Source organism: Pezoporus occidentalis, unplaced genomic scaffold, assembly GCF_034315485.1.
Source record: "Pezoporus occidentalis ecotype Australia unplaced genomic scaffold, CSIRO_AGI_Poc_V1 ctg188, whole genome shotgun sequence".
Classification (NCBI taxonomy): Eukaryota; Metazoa; Chordata; class Aves; order Psittaciformes; family Psittacidae; genus Pezoporus; species Pezoporus occidentalis.
The window spans coordinates 480256-502611 of NW_026913726.1; the positions used below are offsets into that span (position 1 = coordinate 480256).

The following is a 22356-nucleotide window of genomic DNA, read 5'->3' on the forward strand; positions in this document are numbered from 1 at the left end:
GACCTCCGATTTGTGTTCCATTGTTGCTGTCAGCAGGGGAATCCATGCTAATTGAATATATGTTTGCTTTAAACAAGATGTCTTGAACATGATCAGCAATGACAAATCTAATAATGCCTTGAAAAGGAAAATATATCCTTTTGGATTCTAAGTGCACAGGATCATATAATCCTGGAATGGGTTGGGTTGGAAGGGCCCTTAAAGCTCCTCCAGCTCCAACCCCTGCCACGGGCAGGGACCCCTTCCACTAGAGCAGCTTGCTCCAAGCCCCTGTGTCCAACCTGGCCTTGAACACTGCCAGGGATGGGGCAGCCACAGCTTCTCTGGGCACCCTGTGCCAGCGCCTCAGCACCCTCACAGGGAAGAGCTTCTGCCTAAGAGCTCAGCTCAGTCTCCCCTCGGGCAGGTTAAAGCCATTCCCCTTGGCCTGTCCCTACAGGCTCTTGTCCCAAGCCCCTCTCCAGGTTTCCTGCAGCCTCTTTAGGCACTGGAGCTGCTCTCAGGTCCCCCCCTGAGTTTTTGATAGAAAAAATCTCTTGGTTCCTTAACTAAGCAAGGTGAAGTTTGCTGTTTCTTAGGCAAGAGGAGTAATTTTGCACAGCACACCTGCCTGCTCCTGGTCAGTAGGGGTTGAAGGTGGAGGAGAAGGGACTGCTCCAATGGAGTCATTTTGTCTAGGTCAGAAATCACGGAGACTCACTGCCTACTGCTCCGCTGACCACTCCCAGCAGGAAAGCCTGAAAGGAAGAACATAGCAGAAAAAGATATCTGTGTTCATTGTGTGTTTGTAAAGTCAGCTGCTGGTTTTATGATGATTTGCGAATTAGCAAATGGTTCACGTTCTGAGGTTCAACTCTAACATACATATTCAGTCCAAAAATCAATAGTAAGTTAACAGCGTTATGAAGCTCTCACTTTTCCATGCTTACGGTCTCCCCTTTTTCCCTAGGTGTTACTTGGAGGATGGAGCTTCCAAAGGTGCCTGGCTGAACCGGTCAAGTATTATTTTTGCTGGAAGTGACAAGTGGTCAGTAGATCCTCGGGTTTCAATTGCCACAGCAAACAGAAGAGAATACAGCCTGCAGATACAGGATGTCGATGTGACAGATGACGGTCCCTACACTTGTTCTGTGCAAACTCAGCACACTCCTAAAACGAAGCAGGTGCACTTAACTGTACATGGTATGTGCTTAAACCAACTGAAAGGACTTATTGGGGATGCACTAGAAAAAAATCAGTTTATAGATGGGAAATGTCAGCTTTTAAGCATATTTTAAGGCGCCCTGTCTCCCTTCTCTCCCTTCTCTCCCTTCTCTCCCTTCTCTTCCTTCTTTTCTTCTCTCCCTTCCCTCCCTTCTATTCCTTCTTTCCCTTCTCTCCCTTTTCTCCCTTCCCTCCTTTCCCTCCCTTCTTTCTCTTCCCTCTTCTTGGATGTATGTAGGCATAGACTACTTGTAGTTTGTATGTAGCCATACAAACAAGATGTTGTTTGTGCCATTGGCTCTGGACCAAGTAGATAGCTGACAGAAGGGTGTATAACTTGCCAAAGCCAGGTTTAAATCCTCACTCCTGCTCTGCTGACAATGGAACAAGATGTAGAAATACAAGAGGAAAACCCCAGTTTGATGGTTGTGGTGCAGTTCCCCGCAGGGGTACTCTGCTGGTATCTGTTGGGTTTGTTTAGGTCTTCTGCATGGCACCAAACCTGTTTGTTTTGGCTGGTGTTTGATCTAGCCACAGTGTGCAGGTGCATCATCAGGTGCTGAGCCACTGGAAGGTTTACATTTTAACATTTGCGTTTTAACGTTGGTACCAAATATCTGCAGAAACACCCTCACGTCCCTCAGGATATCACGGTGTGTTCAGAAACAGGCAGCGCCACTGCCGTGCTACACGGCAGGAGGGTCGCTGTGATCAGCACCTGGCTGTCCCAGGGGATGGAACAAGGCCACGAGCCACGCTGTGATGGCCATGTAACACAAGTGTTGAATCAAAGATGAGTGATGGATGCAGCGGGACAGGGGCAAGGGCACAATCTGTCACACACTGCTGGCAGGTGGCAGGGCCATGAGCTGTGCTGGCACCCCAACAGCCCCTCTGGCTTTCTGATAAGAGCTCTGAAGGGGGTGAGTTGTTTTGTGGGTTTCTCCAAGGCAGTTCCTTGAGGGCAGCTTGGGAGAAAGAACAAAAATCTTAATCCTTGGCATGTGTTTTGCAGCCCCGGTGTCCCTGGAGCTGCAGGTGTTGTGGCTCTCTGAACCCTAACCCTAAGCTGATGAATGGCATCTTGGAGCTGAGGCTGAGGTCCCCAGCTAGCACCGTGGGTGGCTCAGATGAGAAAGGTGTGGAAGGAACAGTGCTGGTGCAGTGCTGTGTTTCCCTTGGTACCCTTTTGGAACCCGGGTGTCCCTAGAGCTGTAGGCTTTGTGGCTCTCTGAACCCTAACCCTAAACTGCATGGCATTTGTGCCCTCTGAACCCTAACCCAAACACATACCCTTAATCTAAATGGTATCTTGGAGCTGAGGCTGAGGTCCCCAGCATCATGGTGGCCCAATTGAGAAAGGTATGGACAGAGCAATGTTGGTGCAGTGCCATGCTCCCGGGATGCTCATCCCCTTCCCAGAGCAGCTCAGCTGCAAGGAGGGATTCACCAGGGTGCTTCATACCCCATCAGGATGTGTCCTGCACCCATTAAGCTTTAGGTATGAAGTTTTCTGTTGATTTGATTGCCGTTTAAAAGATGCAGTATTTCATTTGAGCACCTCTTCTCTGGCGTTCCAAAGATTATTACAAAACCAAGAATTAATTCATCAGCCTAAAAAAAGCAAAGCTGGAACCACAAAGAGATTTTCCAAACGTAGAAATAGAAACTGTATTAGCTCTAGAAACTCAATATAAATTCATTAAAACCAAAATAAAGTGAGGACAGAAAGTTGCTTTTGCATTAAAATCCAGAGAGTTTTTAAATTCCAGGCTAGTTTTCTCACTAAAAACCACACAGATCCCAATGGTGTTAACAAGAACAGTCCATTCTTAGAACTAAATTGATATGAGACAGTTTAATGTTGTAAGTACTTCAGGACAACCTTGTCTGGTTTAAGCACATGGAGGTGATATTTATTGTGCTGTCCCAAGGTGGACAGTTCTTCATTCCAATGGTCTCTGGAATAGTTAATGGAGTCGTGCAAGGGGCTAAGGAAAATTATTGGAGATTAATTGCACGTCTAAAACATATAAACACAGCTTAAAATTAATTGGGCTAACTGCAAGCACATAGAGAAATAATAACCCAATAGTTAAAAATATGCATAATTATTAAGTGATTGCATTTATATCTTCAGAAATGCAAAGTATAACCCAAGGCGTTCACTTATTAGTCTTTGGTGTAATCATCATTAACATTTTCTTTTGCATTTTTATGAGTAATAAAGCCATGATTATAAACCAGAAGCATTGAAATGGCAATCTCTATTAATCCATATGGCGCACCAAAAGCCCTTGCAAATAACATATAGGAAATGTTTCTTAAGTTAATTATTCTCTACCACTGGACCTTCAGGACCCGATGGTTCATCAGAATGTGAGACTGTGGCTCTGCCAAGCTGAGGGGGTTTGTTGCATCAAGAGCATTATCATGTTTGTTAGCAAAACCCTACACTTGGCCATTTTTACAGCCTTCCTCAGAGGCAGCTGCTGCAGGAAGCCCCATAAAGGTGCTGTTTGTGGGGGGGTTGTTCAGAGATCGCAGAAGTGTTTGCATCCCATCTGCAATGGAAGCTGCAACGAAGAAGCTGTGACGATACAAATTATTATTTCAATTATATATATATATTCAGTTACTCCAATGTTATTTCAGGTATATTTTGTGTAGGAAGAGAAGGGGGGAGCTCCATGAAGCACAGGCAGAGCAAGGGAGCGATTTGCAAGATAAAATTAAAGGAAAAAAATATCATTTTCCCTGTATTTTTCCCTGTGTGGTTCTCACAGCACTTAGCAAGAGGGGAAAGCTGCTGAGCTCTGTGCCTATAAAGCCCAGTTCTGCAGTCTCTGGGTGGTGGAGAAGGACCACCAGCTCTGAAGGACCTCAGAGCAGCTCCAGTGCCTAAAGGGGCTGCAGAAAACCTGGAGAGGGGCTTTGGGCAGGGGCCTGTATGGACAGAAGAAGGGGAATGGCTTTAACCTGCCTGAGGGGAGACTGAGATGAGCTCTTAGGCAGAAGCTCTTCCCTGTGAGGGTGCTGAGGCGCTGGCACAGGGTGCCCAGAGAAGCTGTGGCTGCCCCATCCCTGGCAGTGCTCAAGGCCAGGTTGGACACAGGGGCTTGGAACAAGCTGCTCCAGTGGAAGAGGTCCCTGCCTGTGGCAGGGGTTGGAGCTGGAGGAGCTTTAAGGGCCCTTCCAACACAAACCATTCTATGATACTATGATATTACTGTAGGTATGTGTAAGTATGAGCTGTGCAATGGATGCTTGGTGGATCGAGTGCAAGTCATGCCAATCACTCAATCCATATGGGTAGGATCCCACCTTGACTCAGCGTTGGGTTTTGCACAGTGATTTAGAGAGACCTGCATGGAGACTTCCTAGTCATCATCTATCCAGTGGGATAGGGAAGTGAATGAGACTTGTGCGTGTCAGCGCTTCTAATCAGGTCACTTTGTACTTACAGTGCTCACAAAGCCACCGCTCCACCTTCCATGGGCTGGGACTCAGGAGGTAAGGATGCAAGATTCATGCATCCTTTGAGACGGAGATTGACCTGTCTGAAAGTAAAGGAGACATCAAAGAGCTAATTGGTGTTATAAGCTTATATGCCCTTTCCCACTGAAAAGGGTTCATAGGGATGATATAGTAACATTTTATGGAAGCAGTTTTATGCTTCCCTTTAATATCGTTCACAGCTTTGTATTTTAAGAGTAGAAACAAATTCTACTGTTGGGGAGAAATAAATGAAGGGAAAAGCAGGTTTTTTTGTCAAAGTAAAATCATTCCGTCAAAGGGCTGGGTTTCCTTTTGCATCGTGAATAAATGATCAGCAGCAGACCTAGAGCAGCACATGAGATTACAGGGGGAAAAGAGCATTTAAAAGTAATCTTAGCCCTTTAAAACTGCTCTCTCCTACAGGCTCCATTCTGTGGAGTAACACTGTCAGAAGACATTCTCCTGCTGGAAGCAGCAGAGCTGGAGAAGCCAGGATGGTGTGCTTTGTGTCAGAATTAAAGGGATAAAGACTTGTGTCTGATCGTAAGCTCCCAAATAGGTTCAGACTCCTGACTGCAAAAGTACATGCAGTGAAACCCCACTTTAAAAGCTCCGTAAATCCATCTCTCTTTCATTTGCTCCCTCCCTTTTTTTGGTCTGTGTGTGAGGTTTTTCTCTATGCAAGACCCAGAGCTGTCATTTTGAATATACTGTTCTTTGCTGTTTGGGCTGACAATTTCTGAACACGTTTGTGTAAGTGATTCAGAAAATAAATGCATTTTAATGGGTAAAGATGCCTTCATTTCCATGGATAAACCATGGAAAAGCAACATGATCAGTAAATAATGGAGGCTGAAGAGAAGCAGCAGCTTCTCCATCCCTCTCCCATGGGGGATACAGGGAGCAGTGAGACTTGGTGGGGTTTAGCCACAGCCAGCCAGGAACAGTTTCAGTCTCCCACAGCTCTGCTCAACACCTTAATGAGACCACCAAGTCAAGTCTGGTTAATTATTACATAGTTATGCCCTTTTGTACCTAGGAAATTAATCAAGATAGTTAATAAAGAAGAAAACAGAGCCTAATGTGTCTTTAGCCCACATTTACTTCAGTGCAAGAAAATCACATGAACGCGAGGGAGATCATTTGGTTAACTTCACTTCAGTGAGTTTATTAAAGAAGAAGGGAGACTTAGGAAGTCATTAATGAAAAGTTTAGCAGGTTGGAGTTTGTAATCAACTCAATGTACCCCAGCGCCAGATGCTTGATCTGCAAAGTCATGAACTGCAGGTGATTTAAACATCAGCTCTTTGCCACGGCGAGGCACGAAATGAAATACCTCTTACAACGCTGCATCGCTCATCATTCTTCTAGCAAAGATTGCAGCGTCTGCCATTTCTAATGTGACATTTCTTCCAGCAAAGCTTAAATTGCATCCTCTGAGCCACATCCCCCATCCAATTTGCGAAAATATGAAGACATGTTACCAATGGTCTTGAGAACGAATTTTGCCTCGGGGCAGAGTAACAGGTTGCAGCACAAAGCCCCAGTTCACTCCATGCATCAGGATGAGATTATGATGGTGGTGTGCCATGGGATGAAGGATGAAGCAGGTTCCAGAGACCAGAACAGGGCGTCCAGAAGGAACTCAGCCACCATTGGAGGGCCACCAGGATGATGAGGAGAATAAAGAACATGTGTGGAAGAGATTGCTTCATTTAACCTACCGAAATGAGGGTACACGGAGAATTTTTGTTGTGTCTATTAATACACTTGGTGCAGATCACAGGAAGGGAGAACAAACACGACACCAGTTCAACAAGACCAGGCAATTATAACTTAGCTGTGTGAATTTAAATGTGAGAGGAGGGAGAAGGTGCTGATCCCCATCATGCTGCGGATGGGCTGTCCAGGGAGAGTGGCCACAGCCCGGGATGATGGTTCCAACAGGGTTGGTGGGGTGGCCATGATGTTGGTGAGCAGGGTTTGTGTCCATGGTCTTCCTAATGGTGGGATTCAGGGTCTGACAGCTCTGTTTGAACGGTGTTGAGGAGCCTGGTGGTGCTCCTGGTGACAAGGTCTGCGTTGAGGTGTGTAGTTTCCAGGCTGTATCTTGGTCTGTCATGGCTGCACAACACTGTAGGTCTGCGGTTTAGGCTTTGAGGTGTAGATAACAGGTCTCATTCCCATTGCCATCCCCTGTCCCCAACTGCCCATGCTCTCTGCTGATACTGGGGAACTGGTGACACAAAAGCTTCCTTACGTTAGTTACCCGACAATTTATATTTTAATCTACCCCATCCCATAGTGGGCACATTTGGAGCTCCTTTGGAACAGACCCTGTGCATGTGAGACATGGTCCTTGCTCCTGCCCTGCTCTCTCCACATCATCTCCTTTCTGCACTCATCACGGTGTGCATGTAAATAATTCAGTTATCTATGCAAATGCAATTTATAGATTCAGCCAGAAACCACAACCTATGGTTTTTATTTAAGCATGTATAAGATTTCCAAAGGAATACTCAGGGCTCTTTTTCTGTTTAATAAACCTCTTTAATGTCCCCTAAATATTAATGTATTGATTTAGTCTTTGCAATGTTTGCAAAGCCTAATTTGTTTCCTCAACCAGGCCAAGAGGGACTTGCATTTGGAGCTAACGAGATAAATCTTACCCAAATTTATTTAAAGTAGAACAAAACAAATATGCAAAAGACTGCTAAAATCATATAACAACCACTTTCCAGCTAAAACTGACAATCCATTACTCTTTAAAATTGCTAGCACTCGAGCAGGATGTCAGCTTTTGTTATAACATTAACTCACTTGTGCCAGCCACTGTTATCGTCCTGTCCCTGCTCAGCGCAAGGAGAAAGAGACTTGGAAGAATTGTTCTGCAGGCAGCTGCTGAGGTTTGCTCAGGGCAGACCCCCCCCACCAAATGAGCCACTCACCCCAGCAGGCAACTCACGTGGACTTGCCATTACCAAGGGCTGCAGCCAGAGTCATTAATGCAGCATTAATGACCCATCAGAATCCTCTGGGATTTGTATTTTTTAGCCATTCATTAAATTCCTCCCACATTGGTACCTCTCGAGGCGCTGGAATGAGCTGCAGGGTCTCTCTCTCTCTCAAATAAGTATGAATGTCTTTTCCCCTTCCTTAACAGGCTTAAATCATGGGAAATGTTTGCCTTAGCAGGTGATCTCATTTACAAGGATGTAAAGCAGGAATATGTTATCTGAAGTAGAACAGGGCTGTACTAGTTTGAAACTCATAAGCCTGCAATGTTTGAGGTGCTTTATGGTTGGGGCTGCAGCTGAGTTTCCACTATAAGCCTGAAATTTCCATCTTCTTAAATTTGCAGGCAAAGGATAATCTACACAAAATAATCATTTGCCCTCTGCTCTGCTGTATATTAGCTCTGTTACAGGTGAATTAAGGTGAATGAGTTGTTTTGTGACTGGTGAGAGTCCTGCAAAAGGTGCGTTCAGTTGAGTCCAAAGCGTCTTTCAGCAGCTTCTTGCGATGCCCGAAGTCAAAGGAGGAAAAATTTGGGGTAAATTAAAAAGCAACCAAAAGCCAAGCAAATAAATGAACAAAAATTTCAAAACCAACCCAAAACCTTCAAAAAGTGAGGTTAAAGAACACAATAATCTCATGCAAAGGGCAGAACTGTAGATGATAATTTTGAAGTCTGCATTTGTTAGATTAGTTATGTTCTTCATCTCCATCTCTCTCAGCTGGAGAGGTGCAGCCTGATGCTTCCTGCTGGGCGCAGCGTCTCTTGCCCTTCTTAAAAGCATGGGTCTGGTGAGCTCTCCCCCTGTGAACAGGCTCAGAGAGAACAAAACCAACCACAGAATCCCAGAATCCCAGACTGGTTTGGGTTGGAAGGGACCTTAAAGCACATCCAGTTCCAACCCCCAACCTGTTGGCAAGACAGACTTTAAAAGAGTCTTTGGAATTATATCAGTTCTATCAGGGGGTGAGCTGGTGGCTGTGTCTGCTCTGCACTGTTGGTCTCTTCTGCTTCTTACTGCCCTTTAGGCAAATCCAGGTCAAATACATCATTTTGCATTAGCATGATCTGAAGTGGATGGTGAGAACAAAGCCTGTTGGATCAGCTTTTATTTTTTAATGTTATTCCCTTTTAACTAAAGCACAGATAACCCCTCTGCTCTCCCACATCCACTGAAGAGCCTTTTCTTAAGGAATGTACAATAACAAGTGTTGGACTTTGAAACAGTAAGAGCAGTCTCCTGGTCAGTGGGGCTTGGTCAGGGCCGTGGTACCTCACTGAGTGCTAGCAGAGCTCTGGCAGCACAACCTGTGCTTAAAGCTTTGGCATCACACTGGCCACCAGCAGAGAGGAGATGTTGGCTCTGCACATTCATGTGTCTGGGCATGTTTGTGTGTAGCCCTTGGAGCTCAGTAGCAAAAGTCACCTATAGTAGAATGTGATATGTGATTGCATCCTATAATGTGAGAATTTGCCCAGGCTGCCAAACCTGCTGCTTTTTAAAGGTGTCTTATGTATTGAATATACCTTTTTAAAGATCTATTGAGTATGCTCCCATGGAACCTGGTGGCAAAAAACCTAATGGTTTCACTTAAGGAAGACCAGGACCCACCATAAGGCTTGCTTGGAAGACCAAACTTGAAATGCTGTTTGTTCCTGGTACTACCTTAGAAATGCCACTGGCATCTGAAAACAAAGTACAGCACTGCAGAGGCTTGAATTCCAACCACTTCATTCCAATGCAACTTTCTTTAAACAGGTCCTGCATAACTGTATTTTGTCACTGACATGAACTGCAGGAGTATTATTATAAAGACCTAAAATTTGGCTTATAAGGGCTTGGTTACATATAAGTACATGTTCTTCTGAGCACCCTTACCATCAGCTCTATTATTCCCTCTCTGAACACTTCTTTGCCCCCCTGTTGATTCAATTAAATGCAATTGGGCTGGCCTGGAAAAACTGAGATAGCGATTATAGTGTTACTCATTGCCACCATTCCCACACTGCAAGTGGCTTTGGGACTCTGTACCCTGAGTAAGCACTATAGTGTTTTATTGAGCTCTCTGCTGCCTGTCACAGTGAACACTATGATTACTGTGATTGATCTGGTCTTTTCTTTTTTCATTGGATTTCCTGTTATTTCCACTTCTGTAGTTTTCGACTGTCTGCCGTCAGGAGAAAAATAGGTGTCCCGTGTTTGAAAGTTCCACTTCTGCTTTGTTGTTAACAAAAGAAGTTAAATAGCATTGGAGTGCATTGAGACCCAATCTCTGCGACTCTTAATCAGTGTCACCTTTTTCATCACCTGGATTTGAAAGAGGATGTAAAAATTATCCCACCTGATGGCCTGAACATGCTGGGTTTCTCTTGCAGACAGGGTTTCAATCTAAATATGTAGTGAAGCCTCGCTAAGGAGGTGTAAAGCCACTGATTTCCATGAATGAATTTCCAACATTTTTTAAAATCCTTGTCTTCTGTTGCTGTCAGATTGAGGAGAAAGCACTGTAAAAGCATTTCCAGAGTCAAAACTTTGACAGGATAAGACTTTTAGTAAATTCTTCTTCATAAGATTTCAATTCACCCAATTAAAACATTCTACAGCAGGAATTCTGTTATTTGCAGTCAATGAAAAAAAAGATCCATAGATGAAAACCATTTCTATAAAAGCATGGAAATGGAAACAGTGGAAAGGAACCAGGGAGTAAACCAATAGGACAGGTCAACCATTCCAAAAAGGCATGGCTGTCCCCCTTCCTGTGACTGTTCAGTGCAAAAGGCTGGGGACAGTGTCTTGTTTATAGCCTGGTTAAAACTAATAACATCAGACACACGGAATATCTGAGCTGAAATACTATAATCTGATAAAAGCCCTTTGTCAAGTCCAGTTAACTCTTAAAAAGTAAGACAAGTGGAACCCGTGCTCAAGTTACAGGTTTCCCAAAGAATGAATTCAACTCAAGTTTTAGGGCAACTCTTTTAGGCATTAGAATGATTTAATTCTGGGATAAAAAAAGGAGCTAAATCTTTCATGAACTTCTTAAAACACAAGAGAAAAGCATCACAGAAACCTAAGCACAAGAGAGATGTAAGGAAGAAATTTCTTGCAGTGGGATGGTGAGGCACGGGCAGAGAGGTGATGGATGCCCCATCCCTGGAGACATTCAGGGCCAGGCTGGATGTGGTTCTGGGCAACCTGCTCTAGTTGAAGGTGTCCCTGCTCATTGCAGGTGGTTGGATGAGCTTGGAAGGTCTCTTCCAACCCAAACTGTTCTTTGTTTCTATGACAGAGCCAATTGTGTGTGCTTCCTTGTGTGACACGACCTTGCCTGCTTACCAGCAAAAACAGAATTGCACATTCCTTTGCCTCAATAATGAAATTCTAAATTACTTTTAAACTGCTTCTCTGGCTATATCACAGGTTAAGTAACTGTAATTATTAGCACTGGAAATAGCATTCCATGTATCAGCACAGGCAATTCAAGTGTATGAATGTAATCAAAATAACTAGCTACAAACCCAATATGCTCATAACACTTCACCTCTTGGATTTATTAAAAAATAAGTGTGAGTTTTCACAAAGACATTACTTTAATGAGATGGAAGGTGGAATTAGTGACGTCCTGCAGGCAGGGAGTGAGCTGGCCAAGCTCCTGCCCTGGTTTGGCTTCAGCATCTCTGGCCAGTCCCTGTGGTCTGATGTCCTGGAGGTGTGGGGACTGGAGTCACCTGCCTGGGAAAACGATGCCAGCCCAAACTCCCTGCTGCCCACAAGATGCTTTAAAAATGCTCAAGCTGGGAATGTTTTGTGCTACTACAACATGATGCATGCTGAGAACAGAGAGGAAAAGTAGATGGAGCTGACGGTAAACCGCGGTGACATGACACTTTCTAAGGAAACATGCAATAACCAACATGCAATTCTCTGATGTTCTGTTGCTCCAAAGTTTTAACTTGGGAAACAGGTTCTGCGCATCAGCAGTGGCTGTGTTCCAGAGGTCCCTGTGCTGGGAAGCACAATGTCACTGAGGCAGGATGGATCTGTGCTGATGCCTTCCCCTTGCACCTCCCATCCCCTCTTGCCTTCCACCCCCTGGTCTCCTTCCCATATTTCACTGCAGACCACTGGAGATGGGTTGGAAATGGTGTAAAAATTAAGATGCTGTCAGCAGTTTCTCCTATGGGAACAATACATTGTGACTGCAGTGATACCCACGTTATTTGCTGCTTGACCAGCAGCTTGAGAGCAGTTTCATACCAATGGTGGGTCCTGGAGTCCCAGTTCTTGTGCTCTTGGTGGACATTCTGACCTTTTGGACTTGCTTGCACTGTAGGGATCAGAAATATTGGAAACTTATTAATACAAGAAGCAGGAACTTAATCCACTAAAATCCCTAAGTTCATTTACATTGCATTAGCTACAGACTGAAATCAATGTATCAACAATAAGTACATAATGATTGTCCTTCTTTTTAAACTTAAATTTGCGTAACTAATGCGTAACTAAATGGAGGAAAGCATTACCTTCCATTTTACAAGTGGGGACCCTGACAGAGTTGGGAGGATAAAATCAGACTTATTTCATGGTCTGAAATTGCCCTTCCGATGTCCAGCAATATGAAAATCCAGCCAGAAGGCATTAATGGAGAGAAATAAAACCACTGGATGGGTTCACCCCCATTTATTTCTAAGTGAAATGTCTACAATGGTATAGCAGATAACCACAGGCAGGAATAGAAGAGCCTTCAGAGCTCTTGTCTGTTTATCCTGGCTATCAGTGAGAGTTCTTGTCTGTTTATCCTGGTTATCGGTAAGGATGTACTGGGGTGCACAGACACATACATGTGGAGGTGTATATGCAAGTTCTTTGTTGTATATACACACACACTGAGTCAGACTGTGGTATAATTCAGTGTGGATACGAACGTGGAGAGGTGGTTTGTAGATTCACTTGTCCCAGATGACAGCAGTCTGTGAATGCAAAGCAGCACCGCTGGCAGCATAGCTCTGGAACTGAGCAGCTATTCTCACCTGATACAGATCTGGATCTGTTCACCACTGGCCTTATATTTTCTGAAGGTAACTCTGCACATATGTTTAACTTCATCTAACAAGTAGAAACACTGTGCCGTAACTCCAGTTGTAAATGTCAATATTACACACTTAAAAAGCCTGAAAGCATTGAAATTAGCGCCTGGAACTTGGAAACCCCATTAAGCTTTGGTCTTATTGAAATAATTAGATAGTAGCATCTGTAAAAGTGTGAAATGTCGTTTGGGCTCTTCGGCAACCTGTTGACAAACCTGTCCTAGATTTTCCTTTCCTTGCAATTTAAATACTCAAGCTGTCATCTGTGAGAAGCAGTGCTGTAATTAGTCTCTTCCATTCTATTCTTCCGTGTACAGTCTTTGTCTATGTACTTTACTCTGCTTCTCTTTCTCTGCACTCCCATGGAAGTAGAAGTGTGTACACTGACATGTTAAATGGTGCGAAAGCAAGAAAAAGGAAAGGCTGAGAATGGTGTGAAAGTGGGACTGGGCAATTCACGTGCTTTTGAGGGAGCAGCATCCCTCGCTCCTGAGATGGTCTAAGCCACCCCTGAGGATTCCAGCCCTCTGGCTACACAGGGGCTTTGTAGTCACAGATCATTTCAAACCATGGCAGCATCATGGTTTGTGTTGGAAGGGACCTTCCACTAGAGCAGCTTGCTCCAAGCCCCTGTGTCCAACCTGGCCTTGAACACTGCCAGGGATGGGGCAGCCACAGCTTCTCTGGGCACTCTGTGTCCACAGCCTTTCTTCATCTTGTCAGGGGAATGCATCCTGTATCACACACTCTCCCATGAGCATGGTACATGAACTCGAAGGGAAAAAAACAGACGCATCTCCCTGTGTCCTGAGTAAATCTGGGCAGGTCATATACCATACCTAAGAAACTCCTGGGTGTGTTATTGCAGTGGTCACAAGTGTAAGCCAAGCTAAAAGGGTCTGTCTCCCCACAATGCAAATTAAACACATGGTGGAACTGTCTGGGTTGTTCTGGGTGTCGAAGTGCTAACAAAGCCCTTACTTCTGATGAGTTGGATTTGCTTAGCCATGTTCTCTTTTAAACTGGACTGTTATTTAAAGATGCCATGTGCAACTTTGCTATGTTCCATGTGCACCAAGCCAGATTTTACTGTTTGAAACCATTTATTTCTCCCCTCCTACCTCTCCTCCCTGTCCTGGGGCTGAGTTGGGAGCTTGATATTCTCCAAGCGAGAAACCAGCCAAGCTCTTCCTGGTTCTTTATAGTTCATCACTGGGAAAAGTTTAACTTTTATAGATGAGAGAAGGTGCTGGGAGAAGACAAGTGGGAAAATGTCATTTCTCATCAGTGGAGGTTAATGAGCCCATAGTTTACCAAATGTCATTATGCAAAACAGGGTGCCTAAATAGTAGTTTATCAAAAAAGAAGAAAATATCCATCTAATACAGGGAAATAGTACTAGGCAATATTTTGTGTTGCTTTTGAATGTCTAAGAGAAAGATTTCTATTAGACTGATGGGTCTCTATTGCTGGTCCACTGGTTCTGTATTTTTGGGACAGTTCAGCATGACTGAAACAGGGGAAGTTTAGATTGGATCTAAGGAAGAAGTTCTTTCCTGTGAGGGTGGTGAGGCACTGGAATGGGTTGCCCAGGGAAGCTGTGAATGCTCCATCGCTGGTGGTGTCCAAGGCCAGGTTGGACAGAGCCTTGGGTGCCATGGTTTAGTGTGAGGTGTCCCTGCCCATGGCTCGGGGCTTGGAACTGGATGATCTGGTCCTTTCCAGCCCAAACCATTCTATGATTCTAATGTCCCCAGAATGAATGTCCCATTGAGGCATCCTGCTCTGCCAGCATGTTTTTCTCCCACAGAATAGAAGGAGGGAGTCCACTCCCTATGGAAGTTGCAGCTCTCTTGGTCTTGGGTTATTGTTGTGTTGCTCATGTTTAAAGAGAGAGCAGCCATGAGCGCTGGTGTGGTCAGTAAGAGGTGCAGAGTCCTGGCAAAGCCAAACTGGACCATGTTGAAATGGTCTCAAAAGAGCTGGGAGTTAATACAGAACCAAAGCAGTTCTGTTCCACCTGAGATTTTGATAAGTATTTAGTGACAGGTAATGCAAAAGACTCTTTACACTTTTAGCAGGCAGTTGATGGACAATTTTAAATAGAATAAAAAGCATTTTAAGTGCCCAAATAGGATATCATAACCAGGAATGTCAAATGCATATTCCTGGTTGCTGTCTCACGGTGCATCTTCCTTTACAATATGACTTTCCTCACTGAAGATGCCCCAGGATGAAACATAAAGAATGGGCAATTGAAAAGCTCAACACAAAAGCAAATGAAGTAAAATTAAACGGGGAGGAAAATGTCAGGAATATTCCCACGTGTCTTTTTACCAGTAAGAAATGGCTGAATGCAATAATGAAATGGAAAACGGCTTTACTGCAGAGCATGTCCTTTTTTGTTTTAAATGCTTTGCTGTTCATTTTTCTGTGTCAGTTGCTCCCACACTTCTTTTCCTTTGAAGAAGCATCACCAGTTGTAGGAGTGAAACTAGGCCAAGCACAAGGAGAAATGGAGTTGTAAGCAGAGAGAGCAGTAAACTCTGGAGGACTTTGATAGAATATTTGCAATAAAACAAGCTGTACACTTCGTGCCACATTTCCACTTACTGCTGGAGAAGCTGATAGCACTGAGAATTTGTTTTGTCTTTTATTTCCTTATATGATGCATAATACTTATATCTGCATTGCATGCTGCTGCTTTGCTTCGAGTCATAGTCTGCTCTGAAGAAATTGTGAAGTAAGCTTGTATACCTGCTTTTAAATTACTGTCATCCTTGAGAGATGGCATTATTATCCACAACACTGTAAAGGACTGTGATTTATATCCTCTGAAGCTCGTTTTGCTTTAGCAAAAGTTGATGCATGACCTCTTAGCATGCCAGAGTATTTCATAAAGCTGACTAAATTATACATAGGCAGAAATATTCTACCCCCAGTGACCAGTCCATTAATAAAAATCCATAAACAGGAAGGGGTAGAAAGATCTCATTAAGAAAACCAGATGAAAGAGGGAAATGCTCAAACCTGAAGTACTTTAACAACTGGAGACTGTCACAGAAGCTGAATATTCGGTTTAAGAAGAGCTCTCTTTGCCTCAGAGCAGCCATAGGTTGTACGGGAAAACATGCAGCAGCTTTCTGGGAATACACAGGGCTCTCAGTCCAGCCTCTTTATAGCTTACCAACCAAGTGAATATGTACGCACACAAAATACCAAATGAAGATGGGACCTTTTCCCCCATTCAAACCAGAGGTAGCATCTCTGGGTATTTATGGAAGATGGTATTTGCCAGAGAATCAGTCCTGAAAAAACCCATATGTATGCACTCTGCTCTTCATTGTAAGGTTTTTGTGTTGAGGCCATCTCCTCTATCCCAATGCCCAAGGGGAAATCCCATTCACAGTGGGGCCTATTAGAGGAAAAATACTGCCTGTGCAAGTGATCAGCTCACAAAGAGGACAGCCCATTGCTAAGGATTTTACTGTGTCTGGGAACTGTTTCACGTTGGTGTGTCTTCCACTGAGCTATAGCAAACTTGATCGGCATTGCATAGGTGATTTAATGAAATGAACCAGGAACTGTACATTAGCTCTTTCAATCCCACCTCCGGTGAATGAAGATGTGATTCTTCCCTTTGAATTTATTAGATTGTACAGCTTGTCTTGGGTTTATGAGCTGGGAACTTGCGGAAGAAAAATATTTCCTACTGTGAGCTGTGGTGGATTCATGGTTATGGGAGAATGAACAAGCACGGGGATGGATTTATTAAAGCAGTTCCTTCTCATATACTGCCTTCTTTTTTTGGAATCCTCTACAGCTTAATTCCGATTTTATAGCTTAAGAGAGGATGGTGACAGTATCAGATATTCAGAAGCAGCAAAACCCACCAGTTGGGAAGAGCAAAATCAAATGCGTATCTTTAAAAAGAACTCCGAGAGCTAATTTAGAAAAATTTGTGTAAAGGAGTGAATATAACTGAAAAGCAAAGTCACGGATTCATACCGCCGCAGTGAATTGTATGAAACTGGAGAGAAAGCTTGCAAAGCTATGGATTAAATGTTTCCTGCCTGGAAAACCCCCATTTGAAAAGTTTGTCTTTGAGTGTACAGCTTTTGCTAAAGATGTATGAAAGGTTTTCCAGCTGTTGATCAAAGGATGCTAGGCCAACAGATGCAGAGGTTGCCTAACCTGAACCATCCAGTGAGCATGCAGGGTGCGTCCTCTACAGGGGAACTAAAGATGCTGCTGCTCCCCATTTTAGCATCTGCAATACCTTCATACTGAGGTTTAGTTTAGGAGGCTTTCATTTCTGCATTGGACTTCAAAAGGGGAAGCTTCTGCTCCTCTCCAGCTGCAGCAGTAGGAGGATCCCACCCTCTCACCCCTGTACTGCAGTCTGGGCATCCCCCTCCACTTCATGCTTCATGCTCCAGCCTCCTCTGCCTCTCCCCTGTGACAGTGTGCAGGCATCTTCAGCACATTCACGGCCCCAAATCTGGATTATCCTATAGCAGCTCACGGGAGTGTGTCAGAATAGCAGTTACATGAATAGTGCACTGTGTCAGGGATGGGTCTCAGAGCTTGGGCACGTCTCGGTGTTTAGAAAACACAGGAGCTGTTAGCTGTGGGACAGTGGCATGAATGCCCTGGTTCTGGTGGCTGACCTGGTGTGATCCAATAGCTCTGAAGTTGATCTGGAAATTGTGCACAAGTGATATACGAAGCAGTAATTGCAGTATCATTAAGTTATAATAAGTACTTCAGAGGTGCCTGAAAGTGTGATTTAATTTGAAATCCCTTAACAGAAAGAACAAATGGAAGAAAATGAGTAAGTACATACTGACATCTGTTAATACTCAGATTTCATTACATCCCATCCAGTAGGCATCAGCAACCAAAACCTACAAAGTGGGTCTCATTGGTAAGGAATCACTGATCTTTAAGAAGCAGATTCATCAGTGGTTTATTAATATTACTAGACTAGACGTGATTAACCCTTGTTTGATGAGTAAAACTGAAACAATCAATCACCCAAACGTTTTCCATTTTGATGGCATGGCTTTAAGCAGCTCTTGGAGCCATCTTAGAAATACGGCAGTGTTCAAGGCCAGGTTGGACAAAGCCTTGGCAGGGGGATTGGAACTGGATGATGTTAAGGTCCTTCCCAATCCTACTCTATCAAAACTACTCTGTGATTCTATGCTCTTTGCTTTTAGAGGAGCACATTTATGGCAGGGGGTAATCCAAATTACTCGTCTTTTTTCTGTTTGATAATTACAGGGATGATTCAGATTTTTAGGATACATAACTAAGAAAACATTTTGAGGTTTCCCACCAGGAGAAGTGGTTATGTCAAAGGCCAGTAGGCCTTAAGCCTTCAGCTGGTTCAAGGTATTGAGTCCAATCTACAAAGACGTAAACCAGCTCTCACGGGGAGAGGAGGGAATATATTTCAGAAGAGCTCAACGAGCCCCAGACATCACCAAACACAGCTGCAGACTCCCAGGATAAACTGCATTAGAATACTGTTTGCAGCAAACAGCAAATCGAAGCCCTCTTTGAGGCAATTAGCGAAATCAGAGCAGCCTTTGAGGCAAGCAGGCACAAAAATACTGCTCTTGCACCGAGCTTTCAAACGCTTAATTTCACAACTTCAGTGTCTGTTCGAAGAGCAGCAGAGCTGAGTATCTAACACAACAGTGACTTCTGTGAGCTGGTGGGGCTTTGGGTTTGTCTATGAATTATTCATCCAGCTATGCAAGCATATTGTCACAGCAGTGATGAATGAGAGTTATTAATTATGGGTGTTATAACTGCAGCCAGACACCCTCTTGGATTTCCACCTTGCACCCAGTAAGGAGTGATGATGACAAGTGGCAATCACCATGGGGAGTGGGGATGAACTGCCAACTGGGAATAAAGGGGGAGAAACAGAAGGATAAAACCAAGGGTTCTATCCAGATCCAAAGTATTTTTAATATCAGAGAATCCCAGACTGCTTTGGGTTGGAAGCGACCTTAAAGCTGACCCAGTTCCAGCCCCCTGCCATGGGCATGGACACCTTGCACTAGAGCAGGTAGCTCCAAGTCCCATCCAACCTGGCCTTGAACATTGCCAGGGATGGGGAATATATGATTTTGTTGTTTTTCTGTGATACTTGCTTTAAAATATCCAGCAAAACATCTGGTTACAAAGCAAAACTTCAGCTAGTGTCTTCTTGCCTGAGTCACGGTTCAGATGTTCATCCCTCTGCACTTTTGTAAACCTTTGTAGTTTTTAAGGAGTTTAAAAGTCCTCGCATTTATAATTTCATCAGACAGTGTTCATGATTTGAATATACCCCAGTGTGATGGGGAAGGGCTGAGGGACCTGGGGGGTTCAGTGTGGAGAAGAGAAGGCTCAGGGGGGACCTGATGGCTCCCTACAAGTGCCTGAGAGGAGGATGGAGCCAGGAGGGGCTGGGCTCTGCTCCCAAGGAACAAGGGATGGGACAAGAGGAACTGGCCTCAAGCTGCCCCAGGGCAGGTTTAGATGGAGCTGAGGAACAATTCCTGCCCCAGAGGGTGCTCAGGCATTGGAACAGGCTGCCCAGGGCAGGGCTGCAGGCACCGTTCCTGGAGGTATTTAAAAGCTGTGTAGATGTGGCTACATGGGGATATGGTTTAATAGTGGACTTAGCAGTGCTGGGGTAATGGTTGGACTTGATGAGCTTAAATGTCTTTTTCAACCTAAATGACTCTATGATTTTATCCTTACCATGTGCAACTAAGAGATGTCTTTTCCTTTAAAGAACAAGTCAAGTAACAGTAATCACTCATTTACAGGAGCAAATCCTAAAAGCTTCCTTAAAAGAACCATTCAATGAACACTCAATGACTGAAATTACTGGGGCTGCACTTCATGCAGATTATAATATATAAGCAGTAACAAGGAAAATAAAATGGGTTTTCATTTATGGGTTGCCAAAAGAAGGTGTGAATGCTCCATCCCTCACGGTGCTCAAGACCAGGTTGGACAGAGCGTTGAGTGACCCGGTTTAGTGTGAGGTGTCTCTGACCATGGCAAGGGGATTGGAACTGGATGATCTTAAGATCCTTTCCAACCCTAACTCTTCTATGATTCTATGGTTAAATGGTACAAGATCTTTTGCACCACACACGAAGGCTCTATAGCAAAATGAAAACCATATAGCATTGATTCTTAATACAACCCTATAATATGACTCTAACTTCTATTATACTACTGAACACAGACCTTTTATCCTAGCTGTTCAAATAAAATCTTAGGAATTTTTGCAAGCAGAATAGCCAGGCCCCATGGGTAAATGCTGAAAGTGTGCTCGAGGAGATGCACATACCAAATCTGTTCATTTAGTACAATTTTTGGCAAGCTTTTTTTTCGATGTGATGTTTTGAACATCCATCCCTTCAGGCTAATATGTTCATTTCAAAGGAAAAAAATTAAACAAAAATCTCACAGGAGAGATGTGAACTTGAATTGGAGATTTGAATGAATAAAAGGCACTTCAGGAGTTAGATAAAAACAAGCACATTTATAAGGCTGTGGTTTTCTAACCTGCCTCAAGGCCAGCAGAGCTGAAGACATTACAGTGAGCCAAGAAAAATAGTTAATTTTTTGCTTGCTTGTAAGGTTTTATAATTGTAAGGGCTAAAATATAGAATTAAGATAATGATATTGTCCCCAGAGATTACCCATTTTGTTGTCTTTAGGATTCTTACTTTATTTAGACAGAAATTTTAATCATCCCCACTTTGCATTTAAAATATGATATTATTTCCCTTTCTATCATCTGGAAGAGAAAACTGGAAAATTTCCTTAATAGTTGGCAGCTTTGCTTTGTTATGTAAACTAGAGCCTTGGCAAAAGAAATTATAATTAACACAACAGCTCCATTATGCAGTAAAAGGGGTGTTTTATCAAAAAAAAGCCTTTTCTGTCTGAAACACTTCAAAGGAAAGACATTGTTTTGTTTTCCTGGTGAATGGAATGTAGGTAGCAAGCTCAAATATTTTGCCCATCAATATTCCAAAACCTCTATAGGCCACAAGAGCAGTGGGTAGGTGTAGAGTGCACAGGCAACACCGTAAGTCTCTTTTCAGATCATAACCTCTCTTTAGCTTAAACCATTTTCTGCAGACACACTTCTCTATCATTAAATCTAAATACCACATTAAATAATATGGCTTTAATTGCTTCTGCCTTTTGGACTTCTCTGCTGACTTTTGGAATGCTGATAAGGAGGTGTCAGATTAAATCAGTCTATGCCAGGGAGATACATTCTAAATACAAGTCCACTATCTCATTGTCCTCAACAGCTTATTCCCTGTATTGTGAAAAAGATTGAATAGGATTGAGGAATAGGATCAGTATGTAAATATAATTAGTATTTAATACAGTAAAAGTGGTGTTATTATAATTAATACAGCTATTCAATGGAAGTTAGCTGAAGAATGCCTACAATTGTGTGTTGACAAGAATTGCTCTCTATCATGCATATAATCTTGAAGTGCTACTGTGGTTTGCTTCCTGACATCATGTTTGTCTCAGGCTTTGTAAGGTGCTGATTTCTGCTAATTCACTGTGCCCAGACAAATGCACTCTTTTCTCCCAATGACTTAAAACCCAGGAGTGTTGGGGGCTGCAAATCTCAGGGATTTCTAATATCAGATTTCCCCAGCTTGCAGAATTCTGGTTATAAATAAAAATGTATATATGTGGTATATCTTATATCCAAAAAGTGTTCCTACCAAACCCAGCTTTGGAGATGAAATGGTTTTAAAAGATTAAGTGTCCATCTCTGGAACGCTACAGGGAACACTGGAATAATGTTGGTGCTAAAATAGAGGTGTGCTTTTTAGCCCAAATTAGGGACACAGCAAGATAAGAAGGAAGTTTGGGGTTCACACAGGTACAATGGAGGCAGGAAGGTTTCACCCGCAGATTTCAGTCCTTTTTACCAAGAATAATGTGGGTTTAAAGCAGTTTCTGAAATCCTGATCCCATTCAAGTCAGTGTCAGGATTTAAAAGCCATCATCTGAAGAGGATCTTACTCATCATTTCCTTATCACAATATAGCCTGAGGGGTGTATCATGGGATAATAGACCCTCCGTGATACACATGAGCAGATAATTAGAATAGCTCTTTAGAAATCAGTGTCCTATGCCTTCAGCTTTTCAACTGCCTTTTTCCAAACAGCCGTTTTTTGAGCTAGGCAGGATCCTGTAACCTGGAAAAGACACCCAGGGCTTTGGGTTAGAGTGAAAATAACATTCATATTTCCCCAAGGAAAATCTATTGGTTTTCATTTCAATCCTCAAACCCAAACTTTCCTTTCTCAGCTCTATGTGAACTGAATTTTATTTTATTAAAACTTAGAAATTTGGCTACTCATTAAAAAAAATCAGTTTTTTATCCAGACTCACCATCTGAGTTTCCAGATTTAGAATGCAATGTTGGCTTCGAGTGAGATAAAATGTGACCATGGTGTAATTTCTCAGCATGCTTTGTGTCCTGACTTTGTAT

General features: G+C 43.3%; 1 protein-coding gene across 2 annotated transcripts in view; it reads left to right on the forward strand.

Moving 5' to 3' along the window:
• NEGR1 (neuronal growth regulator 1) overlaps positions 1-22356 on the forward strand; it is a 272552-nt gene that overhangs the window by 121687 nt on the left and 128509 nt on the right. For both annotated transcript variants that reach the window (XM_062616104.1, XM_062616105.1), the window contains exon 2: positions 950-1182. In XM_062616104.1, the coding sequence (XP_062472088.1) occupies positions 950-1182 (233 nt within the window). The remainder of the gene's footprint in view (positions 1-949; positions 1183-22356) is intronic.